The following is a 16,647-nucleotide window of genomic DNA, read 5'->3' as shown; positions in this document are numbered from 1 at the left end:
CCACACCACCTCGACAGGAGAACCTCACCACCTCAACTCGCCTTTCACATTCTAACAGTTAGAAATATTTGTCTCTCAACATGGAACCTCAGCCCCCAACCTCGCTCAATACCCAAACCCTCCCCCCACCCATAACCAACGCCGAAGTCGTTTTACCAGCACCACCCGAGATTGAGCTATTTACTACTAACCGTGACGACATGGACGACTACGTACAAGCATTTGGCGCTCACAAGCACGGGTATAACATACGAAAAGGAAACTCGTCAACTGGCCTCATCTGCCATTATCATTGTCATCGAGGTGGCTATCCGCCTGTCGTCAAGGGACGCAAGCAACCAACACGATCAGGCCGAATCGGCTGCAAATTCAAGATGACAGCTCGAATCAATCACACAAACCAGTCCTGGATGCTGATTCATATTCATCTTGGACACAATCACGACCCCGATCACACAGTCAAACCGCGAAACAGACGACCCAAGTCCAAAGCGACTAAACTTGACACCACAAAACTTGAACCTCACACTACACACTCAATTTCTGACAATACCTCCCAAGAAGCATCTCGAAACCTCGAAACTTCCAATTCTAACCAAGTTGACGCTTCGATTCAACACCATAACGATACATCACTGCAAATGACGCTGGATCATGTCGCTGCACGACTCAATGCCATGTCACCAACCACAAGGCAGCAAAAGCTTAATCAAATCAATTGTATAATCAGCGAACCTCCGAGGATTTCAGCCCCAGAGTCTGTGATCCAAATCAAAGAACATGAACACTACCTGTTTGATGTAGAACCAAGGCAAGGAAATACATCAGTCAGTATTCATATAAACTAACTATGTATTCAGGTAAAGTTGTGCTGACTCGCCTCACTTACAGATTGATCGAATGATTGAGGACTTCTTAGGCCCTTTTTCTGATCACGATTCACAGGAAAATTCACAAATTCAAGCAGCAATCGCAATCGACCTAATCCCCGTTGCAGCCTCTCCACCCCAACAACCCCAACAACGCAACTCACCCTCACCAGCATGTCTTGACGCTGAAGAAAACTCGAAAACCAATATCAACAATAAGAGCACCGAGACAAATGCCACTGAGGCAACCGATGATCCAAGTGCTGTAAATCTAAAACCATCAATTCAAACCGTACCCAAAGTAAGTGATCAGCCTCTGTTAATCTCAAGCATTTGATGAAATTTGACGTGTCATGCATGCTGTGTAGAAAACCAGCAGTCCCTCGCGACTCATCCCACTTGAAACCAACACTCCCCCTCAAGTGGTTACACGCCACCGGCTTCGCAATTGTGCTCTCTCGCTGAAACCTCCACCTAACCCCTCACTTCCGGCCCTATTGGCCAAATACAATATTAATACATGGCTCACACCGTTTATCACCGATATCCACGAAGTTAAAGCTGATGGCCATTGTGGTTTTCGAGCAATTGCCGCATCCCTTGGTCGTTCACAAGAAGACTGGCAATTTGTACGCCAGAGCATGGTGGCGACTTTGGAACAACATCCTGAGACCTTTACCGAAAAACACCTACCTGGTACTCGATCCGAAGCTCTAGCACGACTCCGTACCGACAAGGTCAACGTTGTTTTTGAACAACAACACTGGCTCTCGATGCCAGGTTTTGGAGGACTGATTGCTACAACTTTCGACCGACCTGTAATCTACTATGACCCCGCTGGCTCTAGTATGGTCACATTTCCGTACCTTTCACCACCCAACCAGAACCCCCCTATTGTCATCGCATTCTACAACCTCCACTTCTGCTCACTAACATTGGATTACACTCTCACCGATCTTCCAGTACCGCGACTGGATCCCTCCTGGCGCCGACACCACTCGCTGAACGCCTCGACCTGGTCAGACAGGTGGACACCCCTTATTGAGAAGCACACTGCATTTTTAAGCCAACATCATGTAAAACGCAAGTCAAAAAGGCGTAAGCAGGCGTCTCCTATATCCATCGACTAATATCACCATCATGACATAATTCCTTGCTTCTATTTTCAAAGAATGCTCTTTCCACTTGGTTTCAAATGTTGGGGTCATCGGTTTTCATTTTCCAATCTCTTGATTTGTTATGTTTGTTTTGTTCCAATCAATGATTATTTGAAATTCTTCGAAATCGGCTTGTTTGTCTATCCTAAACATCATTCTTACATAGTAAATTTAGTTAAATGTTGTTGAACAAAACAATTCAAGAGTCGATCAATGATGAGTGATTCATTCCTTGAACATCATTTTGATAGTCATATCATTTCCATAGAGGAACTCGCCTGTATCTTGATTGATGACTTACAGTATCCAACTAAAAAACTTACACAAGAGTTTGATAATGAATGATTCGATTGCAATTTGTAATGATTCAATCACCTTCATTAAGTGGTACATTCAATCATTCTCATTGCATATTTGGAACTTAGGGTAGTTACTATCTCAAAAATGTTTCATTATAATAGTCGATCATACAATCAAACATCTCATCATCCCAAGTATGAGTATGAGACTATATGACATGAGAAGATGATTATGCAGCCCCAAAAGATCATTCATCCTCCTCATCCTCCGCACCACCTGCCTCCCCATGACCTTGCTCCTCCACCCAGATGATTCTAACACCTAATACGGCTTCCCATTGTCCCGCTGTCGCAGCAACCATTCCTGTCCAGTCCTGTAATAGGTTCACATCTAGAGCATTACTTCCTTCTACATATTGAGCTGTAGAATGCAAAATTTTGACCAAAGCGTTGTCCCATCGCTTCCAAAGCCGACATGTACGTTTGGCGAGTCCACTATGCAGAGACTCCCATTCAAGCTGTTGATCGTGGCCTGGACAAAGAATGTATCAATAATGTATCAATAGTGTCCAATGCGATGATATTGAATGTCAGATGAAGCAAAGATTTACCTTCAGCCGCATTTGGCTTTGCTCTAACAACGCGCGATTGATAGTCGATCCCCCACAACATGAGTTGTCTACACTCTCGCCCTAAACACCGCAATTCTTCTTCACATGATCTCTGACTACGAAATGCTACAATCCCTTCTTTGGTGCTCTTGCAACTGGCCCATGGCTCGTCAGGGTGATTCAATGCACCCGCATTCCAGAATGGATCAAGTAGATCCATTCCCAGAACCTCCTCAAAAGTAGGTTCGAGCAGCCTCTGTGCTGGTTCAAACCGAATGTTGTACTTAGTTGCATGTCGTAGATAGGTTGCAGTCTTCTTTTTCAAGATGCCATGCTTCTTTGCGCGGAGCTGTTCATTGCGAGGCTGCTGTTTTGCACCTTGTCAAATTGTATCATAGATATTAGTGCGATAATGCGATCAAAGTGGATAAAGTAAGATTATATCGTTCACCTGTCTTATTCTTGGCATCAGCTTCTTGCTGGATGACATCGAACTTCGCTTCGTACAACAGACCCAGCGCCACCTGCACCACGAGACACGCCTTGATTTGGCCATCTACAACCACACAAATCGAACCCCATATATCAGTCTGTTATAAGCAAAACAAAAAATCGGCACGTAATGTTATGAAACAAACCTTCACCACCCCGAGCATTCAAAAGCTCAGCATTACCCAGCTCCTCCGCAACATCTTGTATTTGCGCCTCCAAATTTGCCAAAGACAAAGGCAAATTTGTCAGTTCATGCTGTTGTTCCTGAGTTCTAATGGGCGCATGGATAGCGTCAAGGTCGGCCATCTCCTGACTACAGTCCCATTGTAAAGCAGTTGGTCAGACACTCTCAGCTCATTGCAAAAGTGATATCATGATAGATGGAACTCACCGAGCCTCAAGCATGTTCTCCTCTAGCTTGAGGAGCACCTTGAGTCGTTCTCGTTTCTCTTTGACTCTCACGTTGATTGCTCGCAATTGGATTTCCCGCTGTCGCTCCCATTGTTGCTCGAAATAATCTGTTGTATGAGTGGCATTTGCCCGCGCAAGCCTTCCTAAAATCGCCTGTGCTTGAACAAGCTCGGCCTTATACTTTTCCGTTTGTGAGGCCATGTACGACACTTTGGTTATTGAGAGTCAACGGTGTTAGTTTTGTCTATGGGATTGGAATCACACACTTACTTAACTGACCTGCTCGATCCCTCTGGACGATGTTCTGATGGGAAGTCCATAAATCCAGGCTTACCAAGCGCCGCTGTTTGGTTGCATATCGGTTAGGCTTGATCAAACGGGAGTTCTTGAACCATACCCGTTCCAGCCCTTCGCCGTTCGATTTACCCGTACCTGGTAAAAGCCGAGGGTTGTACTCGAGCTGACACCCCCAATTGTGCGCATAAGAATGGAACAAAGCCGTCGCAAGCCTCAATCGATTCGCTGCTCGCTCGTCAGGAAAGAAATTACGCTAGCAAAATCAAAGTCCAAAGTCAGTTAGTCAGTTGAAATCTTCATTATACTTCATTCATCAGTATACAATTACATTCTTAATGGATTTGTCCAAATTGCATCCAATGTCGTATAAGACCAGGACTTTATTGGTATGTTCGCGGTTGTGGGCTAGGATATCAAGGATCCACTTGATCATTGCAAGTGCGTAATAAGATCTACAACAGTAATAGTCAGCCTCATATTGATGATATGTAAACAACCAAAAAGGTGAGGAGAGTCACATACTTCTCACCACTCTGCGTCAAATTGATGTATTGCAAGAGATGGTCGTGACGACACGCCATGCCAATCAACCCCGACTCATCCATGTTTTTGAAATATCCTTTACCTCGGCCATCATCGGCCGCTTTGTGCGCTTCAGTACACTGGTCCTGTATATATGGATTCATCAGATCCATCCACTCATCATTCATGTTATTAATGAAACGGACCACTTCTTCATCCTCACCATCTTGAGCTTGAGACCGATTCCATTGCCGTGCCATGTGTTGAACTGCCTTTGGATCCAAGAAGATATCGGGTCGGGGAGGCTGAGATCCAGGTATGGTGACACTGGCTTTTGCATGCCGACGATGCTGAAAGTTTCCATCCAAACAAATTGTCACATCGGGCTCTTCAGGCCTTGTGATACCCACGGGAGGCCCAAAGCACTTAGGGCAGTTCGCCGCAAGGATACCTAATTCGGATAGTTCCATCTTTTGATATTCGAGGGTTCTGATTTGCAGTAGAATGGCGCGATATGTGTCTATTGAATCGGTAAATGGGATGCGCCAGTCTCGCGGCTGCAAGTCATGTCAGTTCAGAGCGGCCACTAACTAGGCAGATGGTGATAACTTACTTGTAAGGTTTTGCGACAGAGAATGAGTGGGCTGAACGAATCTAGGATATCGTCCAACGCCTCGCAGAAACCTTGGGTTGGAACAGCGCATCTTAGCCATATAGCATGGTGATGCACCATCAATCGTACTGAAAATGCGGTTTCAGGACGAACTGGAGACGCCCCAATGTAACCCATTAGTAACAGCCTGACCATGTCGGATGGATCACACCGTTTGCAAAACCTTATCTTGACACGTTGCCTACCTGTAAAAAATCCGTCAGTATCTTGTTGATCGCAGTGAACTCGTGGTTTGCTAACTCATAACATCCACAAGGTCAACCTCGCGCTCAGTCGCATTGGAACAGTTGCATGGTCCTCGAAAGTCGTGGTCCCAATTTGCATGATTACCCCAGTTGGAAGTTAGCAATCGACACCGCAGAAACGTAGGTAACATGATGGCGTATTGCCATGCCCATCGTTCCTCGTGAATCAGCCGGTTTCGAAGATGTAGATCTCGTCGCAATCCAAGTATTACCGGGTCTTCGGGTTGATTAGGAAGTGCCGGTGGCCTCGGCATGAATTCAAGGGGGTCTATCACATAGTTGTTACGGTCATCGTCGTCGTCTTCGACTCCTTCAGGGTCATCCAATGGGTCAGGATGGGGGGGAAACATGGGTTGATCAAAAGGTATTTTGTATCCCGGACGTGGGATGTCAATTCTAGCCCGCTCGGCCAGGCGTTGCTCCAAAAGCGTCAGCCTTCTCTGCAGTGCAGCATTGGCCTTTAAGGCTTGCTCGAGTTCGCGTGCTTGTTGAGCTACCAGTTCGCGCTGACGATTCGTTACAGGCTTAGGCTGTTTTGGTCGAGTGTTCATCCCCCGAATAATGCGAATAGAAACCATGATCAGTTATATATGAGCGAAAATGGATGAGTGTGGATGAGAAATGTCAAAAACAAATTGCGGTAAGGATATCACAAACCCCTTTACTCATCGGTTTCTTGCCAAAGTTTGATCCGTTGGCCACAACTGTACACATCGGGGTTCAACCCGCCTTTCGGGAAAACAAAGCAAGGTAACCGATCCGAGATGTAATGCATATTCCCATATGATGTTATGTTATCGTCCCTTGTATGATGGTCACTGCATTATACAACTGGTGCATCAATTCATGAATAAGTCAATGTCATGATCCGTTTCATGAAAGAATTACATGAGAAACTCACTGCCCATTGTTTCGCGCATATCTTCAGCCAAAGGGTAGTTTGAATGTAACATGGTATATCTTTGATACTAAGGCCAACTTCTAGGACAAACGCAGAAGCATATAATAAGATATCATTATATTATTAAATCGTATTGTTTTCATTGGAAACTTGAAGGAAGTGTCAATAATAACACACATGAAGGAAATATAATAGATCATTCTTCGATTGTTTCAATAAAAGTTGATAGTTGATTATATATCATAAAACTTCTTATATAAATGAACTTATATGTTGATTGCATTCGCTAAATTGATTTGGTAAATGTTGATCACTTGTATATGAAAGAACATATATATAGAAGTAAATATCTTGATTTGATTCGCTGGAATAGATTGGTAAATGATTATAACATGAGATATAATTGAATATATATCTTGATTTGTTTATCTTGATTTGATCCCCAAAGGAAATCGAGTCTGGCTAGCATCCTGAACTCAAACAGTGATTATATATCATAAAACTTGTTATATAATTGTATATGTTGAATTGAACTTCTTATATAAATGAACTTATATGTTGATTGCATTCGCTAAATTGATTTGGTAAATGTTGATCACTTGTATATGAAAGAACATATATATAGAAGTAAATATCTTGATTTGATTCGCTAAAATGGATTGGTAAATGATTATAACAATATATATAATTGAATATATATCTTGATTTGTTTATCTTGATTTGATCCCCAAAGGAAATCGAGTCTAGCTACCATCCTGAACTCGAACAGTGATTATATATCATAAAACTTGTTATATAAATGTATATCTTGAATTGATTATCTGGAATTGATTAAATGATTATATATCATGATCCTGAACTCGAACAATGATATATGTTGAATTGATTATCTAGAATTGATTAAATGATTATATATCATGATCCTGAACTCGAACAATGACATATCTTGAATTATATAAATGTATATCATGAATTGATTATCTGGAATTGATTAAATGATTATATATCATGAACCTGAACTCGAACAATGATATATGTTGAATTGATTATCTAGAATTGATTAAATGATTATATATCATGATCCTGAACTCGAACAATGACATATCTTGAATTATATAAATGTATATCATGAATTGATTATCTGGAATTGATTAAATGATTATATATCATGATCCTGAACTCGAACAATGATATTTCTTGAATTGATTCTCTAGAATTGATTAAATGATTATATATCATGATTATCTTGGAATGATTCGCTCAAATGAAATGGTAAATGATTGTATATCATAAAACTAGGCATAAATTTTCGTTGTTTTATATTGATTTGGTTCGGTTCCAAAAGGAATATGAGGTTAGGTAGAAATTCATGATGGCAAATTGAAAATGAAGTGAATCGGTCTCGTGGTGGAGGTGGTATCATTTCAGTGAGATCAGTCGTCGACTCGGTTACTTCTGGATTGCCAAGTTCGCTGAGAGATAATTGCCAAGTGACTATAACTTAAACACCTTGTGACCTTGTGGTTGAGTTGCTGATACAATGATGGGGCCGGTGTGGTGCATGGAATAAGTGAAAGTAAATTGGTAATTTAAAGTTGATATATCAGGTAGCATCCTGAATTCTTATTCATGATAGCAAATCCAAGTGAATCGGTTTCGTGGTGGTGGCGAGATCATTTCAGTGATATCATTCCTTGACTCGTTTGGTTCGCAAGAACACTTGCAGTTCAGTCGAGGAGAATGATTCAACAACACAACCCACAAGGAAGGCAGTACTCAGGTGAATTAACAACGTTAGCGATGCGCCGATAGCTTGTGTTTGGTGCTCTGGATGCAAGAACTTTGCAAGTCACACGAGGACTTCATGTCGACGAACTATGAGCTGTACCACACATGATCTTATCGCCGCTTCCCACATGGCAATTCAATTTAATGCTATTTATGCTCACCGACCGAAGTTTTATGATGTTTCGCTGCATTTAAATATCTTCATCATATGTTTTGTATCATTAAGTTTTTTCCGCAACGTACATACAATATTGAACAATGAAGAACCAATATTGAATGACACCAGCTTTCAAAGGTTCTGATAGATTTAATAAATTCGAAGTCTTGAATTCCTATGGCATCCATACATATAAATAATGCTGGAAATGAAACTGCTTGAATCGAGTAAAGTCCCATTTTGGTGAGCACTTTGAGTAACATGCTGAATATATAGCCAAATATAAAAGATGTTCCATTGTGACTTCAGCTAAATCCGCTCGACTGACAGTTATATTGTATTTTTGAGGCTCTTGGAGCAAATGTAAGATGAGGATATTGGCCATCTCGGCACCATGCAATTGGTGTAGCAAGATGAACATGAACAAATCTTTGCATGTTTGGATGCGCTTAATATCTACAAACTTTAGTGGGAATTAGAGTTTGACCCAAATTGACCCACCTGCAGCCACATTCTTTCATGATCACCAAAGAGTCTTGATGTTTCACTGTGATTGATCTTTTTGCATTATTTATTTAATGTTGGAGAGTGACTTGCATTTATATTAGAAGTACTGTGAGTATTACTATACAATTGAAATGATCACCAGACTTAAGAGATATAATGGTGAATGTATAATGGTGAATGTCAAAGCTCCCATCATTTCCTTTAATGTGTTGCGTTGTGATTATGAAAAATCCATCATGAACAATTTTTCCTCTTAACATTGCTTTATGATTCCAAAATGATGTCAAATACTGATGATGAGCATGTTGCATCACTCCCAATGGATATTGATGATTTCAGCCTGTTTTCAATCAAGTAAACTTGCATTGTGATACAAGAATAAAATAAACCATCAAGTGATGATTTGGTTTGGACCAAATTCTACATATGCTTATCTTTGAATGAGTCAAATAAATGCTCAAGTTTAACTTTGCAACATTGGTTCACAAAATCATGTCATCCATGGGATTTCAAAAAAGCGATACATGCTTATTTTAAAACACACGCTTGAAAACCAAAGGTAAGCTATAATATTGCAACTGCTCACTTTGGTCTGAATTATTTGGAGATGGGAGATAAGTATCATCACCATACAATCAACAAAGAATGTAACACCAACAATCAAGAAACAATCAAAAACAGTTTCACTTGAAACTGTTCCAACCACAAGGTCACATGAATCTTTATTATTTTAGTAAAAACGCTTGGACAACAAAGGTAATATAAATCTTTATTATTTTAGTAGCAGTAGAGACGCTTGGAAGAACAACATAAGATGATTCTATTTTAGTAGAGACGCTAGGAATAACAAGTTTATATGATTCTTTAGTATTTTAGCAGGAACGCTTGGAAAAAGGGTGATTTGGGTATGAGTGAGCTAAATTCAATGCACCTGCAGCCTCACGTGCTTCATGTGCCTTATTTGCTGCCTCCTCCGCTGCCTCTTTTGCAGCCTGGTATACTCGAACCTCATCTCGATATTTCTCTTTCAAGCGCTTTTTTTCGTCTTCAAATATTGTCAGTGATCGTGAGAGCAAAAAACCTGCTGGATAAAATGGGATCCAAAGGTTGTGGTCACTGAAGACCTTAGGATTTTGGTGCATTCCAGAAAATCGAGCAGCACCAGCGAAAACGTCTGCATGGCTATAGATTGCCATGCAGATCCTTTGAGGTGGACAATCGCCGCGGTTTGGGAGTCGGGTGATTTGTCCAACTCCATGCATGAGTATGTCGAAAGCACCATGAACGGAATAACCGGGTCCTCCATGAAGCGCATAGCCCAGATAGTTGAGGATTAATTCGCCCCCCCATAGTTTTCGCCAAAGAAGTTAGCGGAGGCAAACAAATTTGTGTTGTTGCCATCACGATGGTGATCGACCTGCATACCGAACATCGTGTGCCTGCCTGGAATATGCACAAGTGAATGTTAGCCAGAGTCTTGAACATTATCAAGAGCAAGCTTAACATACCAATACCGACAGGGTTCACCAGATCCTTCACTTCGCGAGCCGCAGCTGGCGTTCCTTTGGTGACAATCACGCGTAGCGCCCTCATTGCAGCCGAGTAAGAATCGGGCTGGAAAGCTTTGATGATGAGCCTTCCCATTTCAAGGTACCATAGGAGCTCAGAATCCATACGCGCGTGATCCTCACGCTTATATGCGTGTTCCTTACCCATCTGAATAATGTAAGGAAGGTTGTAATGGCTGATGTCGGCTTTATCCCACCCAGATAAAGGATGCCCCTGGCGATTTGCGCCCAATCTCAATTGCGTGTCTGACATGCCAGTGGCTAGGTTCTACGCATAAAGACAAGAAATTGGTGCAATCAGCACAACCATCTTAGGTTTAGAAATGGAGCAATTGTTCAACAAAGGTTCGTTGAACAATTAGGAATCACCTACAGAATATCGTCCGTACCCAACGGCCTGCGAAGGTAAAGCTCCATTGAGCGTACCAGGGACTTCTATGAACCTGTTATCCGCACCACTGAGTAGAATGCTAGCTTGTTCAGATACCTGAAATGGACTCTGTGCATTTGGACGAGGCGGATGAGACGTGAGGGTGAACGTTTCAAACGTCATCGGGCCGATGAAAGGGGTGAGATCGTGGACTTCAGCAGCGCCATCGAAAGCAATGCGACCACGTTTCTATAGAGATCAGCAGTAGCAGTGGAAGATAAAACGATGATAAGACAAAATGATAATCAGTGACACACAGGAAAAGAGATGTGAAATAGCATGTTTGACTTACATAACCACTGAGCGTCTTTGCAAGATGGCTCGGTTCCTTTGGTGGGACACCAACAGCTGCAACTCGACCGGCCAGATCGATAAAGATAACTGCTTCGCCTTCTCCTACGATTTCAGGCGAAATGGAGCGCTGGATGGCCAGGTTGTTCAGGGAAGTGAGGTTGGGAAATCGGAGTGCGAAAGGCTTCGGGCCGGAAGGACAAGTGGCGTACTCGTTGAGCGTTTGTTTGATGTGATAAGCACATTGAAGAATGCTGTCTTGCCGACCATTCAGGGGTTCAAGAAGAGAGAAGTTGTCTAAGACCTTGTTGACGCTTATAGGAATGTCTCCAAGCTGGAGATGATTGACTTGTTGCAAGAAGAACGCGACCGCCATGTCAAAGTCAACAGGAATGACCCTGGCAGTCTCAAAAACACCCTTGAGATAGTCAGCCACCATGGAACGACGCCGATACACACTACGGAATTCATGAGCCGGGATATCGGGCCTTAAGTGCTTGGAAATCTCGTGAGTGCGAAGCTTGGCTTTCTTTCCAGGGCGCTTGGTCTTAGATGGTTTTAAACTAGCAACAACTTTCGTTTTTTTTGCAGGAGGAGCGCTTTGGGATCTTCAACATATAGCAAGATTTGGAATAGTAAGCATCTTGAGCGGAATAGTAAGCATCTTGACCGATAAGTTGGAGCCGATCTGCTTACCTGATGATGGGCGGGCCGGCTCCTTCTAGATCCGATAGGTCGGTGAGCTCTGATTCGTTTCCTGTGTCGATTTCCAGTGGCTAGGTTTTGAGGTCGATTTGTCAGCCAGTTGGGGTTGTGTATGAAATGAAGGAAAAACATGAGTTAGCTTGGGCTCTGGTTGAAATACGATCCTCTTGCTTCATGCATTCAGAAGCACATCCGGATGCCTTGAATGCATGATACACAGGAATGAAGTTCAGAGATCCGGCTAAGAATGGATGATTCCTGGCACAAGAGATATCGCATTAGAGAGGACTAGGAGAAGTAACGAACCATAGCTTGTGAAATGTGCCCTTTGGTGGTGTGTGTAGGGGGTGCTTGAAGTTGTTGCATGGTGGAATGAGTCGGCAGGTGGCGCAGGTTTGGGGTGGTGCTGTTGTTCAACTGTTGAAGGTCGGTTCTGGGTGTAGACGTGACTTGCTTAGAAAATGACAACAGCGGTACCGGTACATCATCTCTTTTCGCGGTACCGGTACCTGTACTCTTCCATCCGTACCGGTACATAGGTTTAAATTGGTGAGGACGCAATCTTTGGTCGTGCGTGCGCCTCGGCCCTTCACAGACGCATTTGGAGCATGCATCAATTGCATGCATGCACAGTCATCAAAGATTCAGACATACTCCATGTATGAATCCCTGATTTAATGAATAACCTACGCCCTAGCGAACAGAGTTCTGATGCTTTAAGACCGACAAGCTTTATGATATTTGTTTGACAGTTGATTTATCCTTTGTATGGTTATGGTTTGATTATACAGTGTGTGCAATCAAGGTCAAGTGCAATCAATATAAAGCATTTTGCATTATAAAATCGCCCCATTATTCAAGCTTGGCTTTGGGTAGCTATCTTCACTACTTTGAAAAACGATGAAGAAGAAACCAGAATTTAAAACATATAAAGTTGAAAATGCGTCTTTCAATGACTTTTCAAATATTGAAAAAAATTAAAAGATAAGGATGGACATATATATATTTATTTATGTTTGAGGTGAGAGTGCAATATAAAACTTCACATATTGGCACTATATTGCAGGGACTAACCAAAAGAGATTTCAAAAAGTCAATTTTACAATGAGTCGGTCGAAAAACTAATTAAGCTGCTTAAACTGAAAAAGAAAGAAGTAAAAGATTTATTTAATTTGGGTCTCTTCAGTCTGTACAAATTATAACTTGCCTGTGTTCAAATGGTTTTGTCTTCATTGTTTTTAATTAGTTAATCCCTCTTGAGGTTCAGTTTCTTCATCGTCAAGTGCAGCTTCTGCTTCTGTAAGACCATCTTTCCTTTTCCTTTTGCTGTCTGTTGCAATCTTGATGATCTTGTATCGCTCGAAGTTGATGTCGTCAAGCCATAGCTGGACTTCTTCGTTTGACAACCGACTAGGGCCCTTGGCTATCATCTCATCGCTGACTAAACTATCTGGGGTTTGATGAAAAGTCAGTTTGACTCCTCCACGGAACGTCTTCCTAGCAAATCCTTCTTTCAACTTGGGGACTTTTGGGTGGGCGTCACTTTGACCTGGTACACCGCGAGTGAGGAACGGAACTACATACCAAAACCTTTCGTTGGTCAGCCGTGAAATTGTAGAATGGTAAATCGAGAGAAAGACTTAACTGATCAATGAATTGAGCGCTTGTGTAAGCTCACTCCGCTTTTCCGCTTGACGTTGTGCACCAGCGGACAGGGCCTTGGTCGTGCCCAGCGTTTGTTCTGTGGAACGGAGGTGTTCGGGAGCCTTAGTTGCCTCGAAGGAAAAGCGCTCGAGGAGATGCACCTTTTTCTCTTGACGGACCCAGCGTTGGCACGATGTGTGCTCGTCCTGAAAAAGCGCTTGAGTTGTTGAGGTATCAGGGTTCCAGCACGCTAGGAGCAGGTGAAATTGGAGGTTGAATTGATTCTTCAAGACATGAAGCTGTAACAGGGTGGTACACACATACAATGCACGATATCAGGTTTTGTCTTGGACTATTACATATTCGAGTGTGATAGGATGAGCGAGTGCAATAGGATTAGATGACTGACCTGGCGGGCCACCTTACTGATTTCGAGCTTCATGAGTTGTTCCCGGCTCCGACAGCGAAATTTTGCACTGTGTCTCCAGAGGCGACCTTCGTGTAAATCGCCTGAGACTTTGTTTAGGTTGACGAGGCGCTTGAATATGGGAACATAAGTAGTCACCTCTTCATTGCTGAGCGGTTTAAAGCTTGATTTTGGTTGGGCTGGTGCTTTGGACGTGTCTTGATCTGCGACAGAAGGTATTCCCCTTGGTGTTTGAGTTAGTGCGTAAGCTTCGCTTGTGGTGACACACAATCGCTCGAAAAGTTCAGGGCTGAACACTTTCTGCTCGTCTTCCAGGTATGTAGACCAGGTGTTGCCGACAACAGTGTTTCGCTCACCAAACCCTTCAGATACTCCCTTTGCTGGGACTACAGACAAATAAATCCAAAGTAAGGTGTCATTAGGTTTGAGCAATGGTTAATGAGATTGGAAGTTGACTCACTCTGGGTAGTGGTGGCTGGTATACTGTACTTTTGATAGTTGGTGTATGCGTTGGGTTCACGAGCCAGCGGCCCTTCCAATCTGGAAAAGTAAGGTGGGTGTGTTTCAGATAAGGAACTAGATTTGGTCGTCTGATGGGAAGACGTTGGACTTACAAGGCCTCGTCGAGTACATGCCGACTGCATTTGAGTACTATGCATAGCATGGTCTTGTCCAACTGGTAGGCTGCTTGCAAAGCCTGCGCTTCAAAGACGCCTGTTGCCGAAGGCCGGTTGTTTTTGGGAATTGAGGCACTAGATAAGACTTCTTCTGCGCGTACTGCCCCCCACTGGACCCCAAGTTCATGAAAGTTGTCAAGAGTCGGGCGAGCGACTGATTCACCAGACTCAAGACTGATTTCATCAGTGAGATCCGGCATTGTGATGTCAGTATCGTTGGGGGGGAGTTCGTTTTCATCGTTTGTTCTAGTTCGCTTTTGACGTCCAACACGCGCAACAGATGATCCAGTATGGCCTCCTCGCTGGGCACCACGGGTTTGGCGTCCTCGTCGGTTGGAAGGGGGTGCATAGTTTTCTTCCGAATCCGAGCTTGGGTATGACTGTGAGGGAAGTGACGCAGCATCGTCTTGACCTGGTTGCTCGTTACTACGTAGTCCTGGACGCATTAGATCGGTGATGGGTGTGTGAGGTAAACGATGCGTTGAGAGTTGGGAAGGTTGGGAATGGTTGAAAGAATGAGAGAGTGGACAACGATGTGGTGATTGCGAGTTAGGGTTCAATTTGGTGGCTTTGGATAGGTAGATTGGGTAATTTCGGAACCGGACTAAGAAGGTAAGATTTTTGTGTGGGGTGGTAAGAATTGGGGTGTAGGCGGTGAAAAAACCGCTGAGGTGGTAGCAATCAGGAATGTGGTATAAAATTGCAACAGTAGATGTAAGGGTGGTGACTTACATAAGGTGAGGTGGTGATATATTTTATGAAGTTGTGAGAGTGTATGTACTGGTGGTGATATATGAGATGAGGTGGTGAGGCTGGTGGAATTTGGGTGCGAGCTGGTAAGATTTTTTTTATAGGTGGTCAAATATGAATTGTAGTGGTGAGAAGTGTATGTAGAGGTGGTGAGAAATTGATTGGGTTTTTGAATAGGGTAAGGGTGCTACCTTGATGAATGAGGGACTTGGAGAAATTTTGAATTCATGCTTAGCGGCCTCTATCCAGCTAGACATTTCTATTGACTCGCATACGGACTGGGTGCGTAGATAGCATGTACAGTTTCGTCCAATACACTTGGTGCGTTTACATACACACAGGTGCCTTTTCATAGGAGGGAAGACTGTAAGACCTACGGTCATTACATTACACATAGATCAAAATACTTAATAATTAGGACTTAAACTTAAGGATGCTGTTTCGTTATATATATTGTTTTCAAATTCTACTCCTGGTTCCTTAGTGATCTGGGACTGACTTCCCACCTCATATCCTTCGGAACCAGGTACGTCTTATTTCTTTTCATTTTCTCTTACTTTGTTCTATAGTTGTGGTTATGATGGTTAGAGTGATCTGGGACTGACTTCCCACCTCATATCCTTCGGAACCAGTCTCCTTTACTGGGATCTCTGTTGGTTTGAAATATAAAAAGTCTCTTGGGTTCTAGAAACCCTGTCCCGCTGTGCCTCACAGCGTCCCTGTTATTGTGATCTCGAGTGAAGGTCATACAGACCTTACATCTGCCACTGCTAAAACCAAGGCATCTTCAGGAAAAATCGACGGTTGGTTGGTAGACTCAGGAACATCTCAAATCATGACTCCGTTCTCTGATGTTATAACCAATAAGAAATCAGATGATACAACCATAAGCTTGGCGAATGGAACAATTGTCAAATCTATGTCTAAAGGCTTCGTATCATTGCCATTTTTGGATTTTGATGACATTAAATCATTATATGTACCATCTCTCTCTGAACCACTCCTCTCGGTCTTGAAATTAGCCGGCAAAAATATTTCAACTGTCTTCAATTCATCGACTGTCTCTTTTGTTAAAAACTGCAAGATCTCTGGTGACGTGATTGGAACTGGTCAACAACATGGCAACTTATATTATCTCAACCAAGAGGTACGTCATTCAAAATCTCCCAATCATACGTCAAAAGCCATGGTCTCTGACGTTCACTTGTGGCATCTTAGATTTAATC

The 16,647-nt window shown here is 42.8% G+C and overlaps 4 protein-coding genes across 4 annotated transcripts; 1 reads left to right on the top strand and 3 right to left on the bottom strand.

Annotated features, from left to right (window-relative positions):
* Positions 1–80: 80 nt before the first annotated feature.
* Positions 81–1,999, top strand: MELLADRAFT_85275 (uncharacterized protein; the record flags this gene model as incomplete). Its single annotated transcript, XM_007408718.1, has 3 exons — positions 81–827; positions 892–1,170; positions 1,238–1,999. The coding sequence occupies 3 exons, from the start codon at positions 81–83 to the stop codon at positions 1,997–1,999; spliced, it is 1,788 nt and encodes a 595-aa protein (XP_007408780.1).
* Positions 2,000–2,573: 574 nt separating this feature from the next.
* MELLADRAFT_105452 (uncharacterized protein) lies at positions 2,574–6,529 on the bottom strand (the record flags this gene model as incomplete). Its single annotated transcript, XM_007408651.1, has 10 exons — positions 2,574–2,857; positions 2,937–3,314; positions 3,388–3,492; positions 3,575–3,741; positions 3,820–4,019; positions 4,865–4,930; positions 5,464–5,516; positions 5,572–6,106; positions 6,234–6,280; positions 6,478–6,529. The coding sequence occupies 10 exons, from the start codon at positions 6,527–6,529 to the stop codon at positions 2,574–2,576; spliced, it is 1,887 nt and encodes a 628-aa protein (XP_007408713.1).
* A 3,272-nt stretch (positions 6,530–9,801) lies between these two features.
* Positions 9,802–12,550, bottom strand: MELLADRAFT_105451 (uncharacterized protein; the record flags this gene model as incomplete). Its single annotated transcript, XM_007408650.1, has 7 exons — positions 9,802–10,229; positions 10,355–10,372; positions 10,438–10,765; positions 10,871–11,116; positions 11,220–11,826; positions 11,915–11,994; positions 12,230–12,550. 7 exons carry the CDS (start codon positions 12,548–12,550, stop codon positions 9,802–9,804), a joined length of 2,028 nt encoding a protein of 675 aa, XP_007408712.1.
* A 611-nt stretch (positions 12,551–13,161) lies between these two features.
* Positions 13,162–15,117, bottom strand: MELLADRAFT_62253 (uncharacterized protein; the record flags this gene model as incomplete). Its single annotated transcript, XM_007408649.1, has 5 exons — positions 13,162–13,499; positions 13,602–13,866; positions 13,977–14,380; positions 14,455–14,534; positions 14,609–15,117. The coding sequence occupies 5 exons, from the start codon at positions 15,115–15,117 to the stop codon at positions 13,162–13,164; spliced, it is 1,596 nt and encodes a 531-aa protein (XP_007408711.1).
* Positions 15,118–16,647: the final 1,530 nt, after the last annotated feature.

This window comes from Melampsora larici-populina (genome assembly GCF_000204055.1).
Source record: "Melampsora larici-populina 98AG31 unplaced genomic scaffold MELLAscaffold_13, whole genome shotgun sequence".
Lineage (NCBI taxonomy): Eukaryota > Fungi > Basidiomycota > Pucciniomycetes > Pucciniales > Melampsoraceae > Melampsora > Melampsora laricis-populina.
This window is presented reverse-complemented; position numbering and strand designations above follow the sequence as displayed.